At 36.9% G+C, this 1,898-nt stretch overlaps 1 protein-coding gene across 1 annotated transcript; it reads left to right on the top strand.

Moving 5' to 3' along the window:
* Positions 1-226: 226 nt before the first annotated feature.
* LOC148120681 (olfactory receptor 4F3/4F16/4F29-like) lies at positions 227-1,165 on the top strand. Its single transcript, XM_087911441.1, has one exon. The coding sequence runs from the start codon at positions 227-229 to the stop codon at positions 1,163-1,165; it is 939 nt and encodes a 312-aa protein (XP_087767567.1).
* Positions 1,166-1,898: the final 733 nt, after the last annotated feature.

The raw sequence follows: 1,898 nt of genomic DNA on the forward strand, positions 1-1,898 counted from the left end.
AAAAATACAATTACCTCATTTCCTTTTCCTTTTCTTCCCCAACAGTTCCCAAGCACCTTCTCTTGTTATCTTTGAAACTGTGAGGTGATATTTTACTATGGTTTGATTACTAGTGATGCTCAGTGCTGGTATGTATGTACACATATATGCAGGACTTTACCTTAATACAATTATAATTTATCATTTCTCCTGTTTCTTCTCTCAGGTAGCACTGACAAAAAGGTCAATGGAAGGAGTGAATCAGTCTGTGGTGTCAGAGTTTGTGTTCCTGGGACTCACCAACTCCTGGAGTATTCAATTATTGCTCTTTGTGTTCTCCTCCATGTTTTATGTAGCAAGCATGACAGGAAACTCCCTCATCGTGTTTGCTGTGGCATCTGACCCTCACTTACATTCTCCCATGTACTTTCTGTTGGCTAACCTGTCCTTCATTGACTTGGGTGTTTCTTCTGTTACTTCTCCAAAGATGATTTATGACTTATTCAGAAAACACAAAATCATCTCCTTTAGAGGTTGTGTCACTCAAATCTTCTTCATTCATGTCATTGGTGGTGTGGAGATGGTGCTGCTCATAGCCATGGCTTTTGACAGATATGTGGCCATATGTAGGCCTCTCCATTACTTGATCATTATGAGCCCAAGGATGTGCATCTTGTTTTTAGTGGCTGCCTGGGTGGTTGGCCTTATTCATTCTCTGGTTCAACTGGCTTTTGTAGTAAACTTACCTTTCTGTGGACCAAATGTGTTGGACAGCTTCTACTGTGACCTTCCTCGATTTATCAAACTTGCCTGCATAGACACTTACCAACTGGAATTCATGGTCACAGCCAACAGTGGGTTCATCTCTGTGGGCTCCTTCATCATACTGATCATTTCCTATATTGTCATCATAATCACTGTACAAAAACACTCATCAAGTGGCTCCTCTAAAGCTCTGTCCACACTTTCAGCTCACATCTCTGTGGTGGTCTTATTCTTTGGTCCGTTGATATTCTTCTATACCTGGCCTTCTCCTTCTATACACCTGGATAAATTTCTGGCAATTTTTGACGCAGTTGTTACTCCTTTTCTGAATCCTGTGATATACACACTCAGAAATCAAGAAATGAAGGTATCAATGAAGAGAGTATGCAGACAGCTAGTTAGTTATAGGAAAACTTCTTAGATTGATGTGTTGAGGACTGTCTTCAATGAATGTAGAAGGTTATGGTCCATCAACCTCAGAAAAATATTTGCATTATGTATTTATATTTTTCACATATACAAATTATGTATATATCGTTATCTTTCTCTCTATATTTATATATTCTTCTGAATAGTCTGGATTACCCATCTCTTCTAAAAACAGAGACTCATATGTACTTACAAAGCAAAGATTATAATAATCTTGAACTTACATTCCTAAGGAATAATGTTTACTTTAAAGTAACTGTTACTTAAAGCCTTTAACAAGGAAACTTTCTCTCTCTCTTCTTTTACACTTGTTTTATTTGTTGAGAATTTCATGCAGGAATATCGGCTTCAAAAATTTCCATTCTTCTGTCTCCCCCCTCCATTCATTTCTGGCCCCTCTCGTTTCTTATCTTATTTATGACTTCTTTAATTTTAAGTATATTCATATATTATTAAAACAATAAGATATAAATAATATACTGAATCCATTCAGTGTTGCCTATATGTATATGTGTTTACTATACATTGTCTCAAATGCAGGAATTTCTGGATGCCTTTGCTGGTTTGATTATAAAGTCTACTGAGTCATTTGTCTGTCTACTGTAGTTTGTATATGTTACCCATTTGGAGTATTTCTGCTGAGGAAGGAGATTCAAATCATGAGAACACACATAGAAGTTTAATGGATGCCTGTTTTGTGTAAACTGGAGAGCCGTTTTGGAATC

This window comes from Myodes glareolus, chromosome 10 (genome assembly GCF_982192425.1).
Source record: "Myodes glareolus chromosome 10, mMyoGla1.1, whole genome shotgun sequence".
Classification (NCBI taxonomy): domain Eukaryota; kingdom Metazoa; phylum Chordata; class Mammalia; order Rodentia; family Cricetidae; genus Myodes; species Myodes glareolus.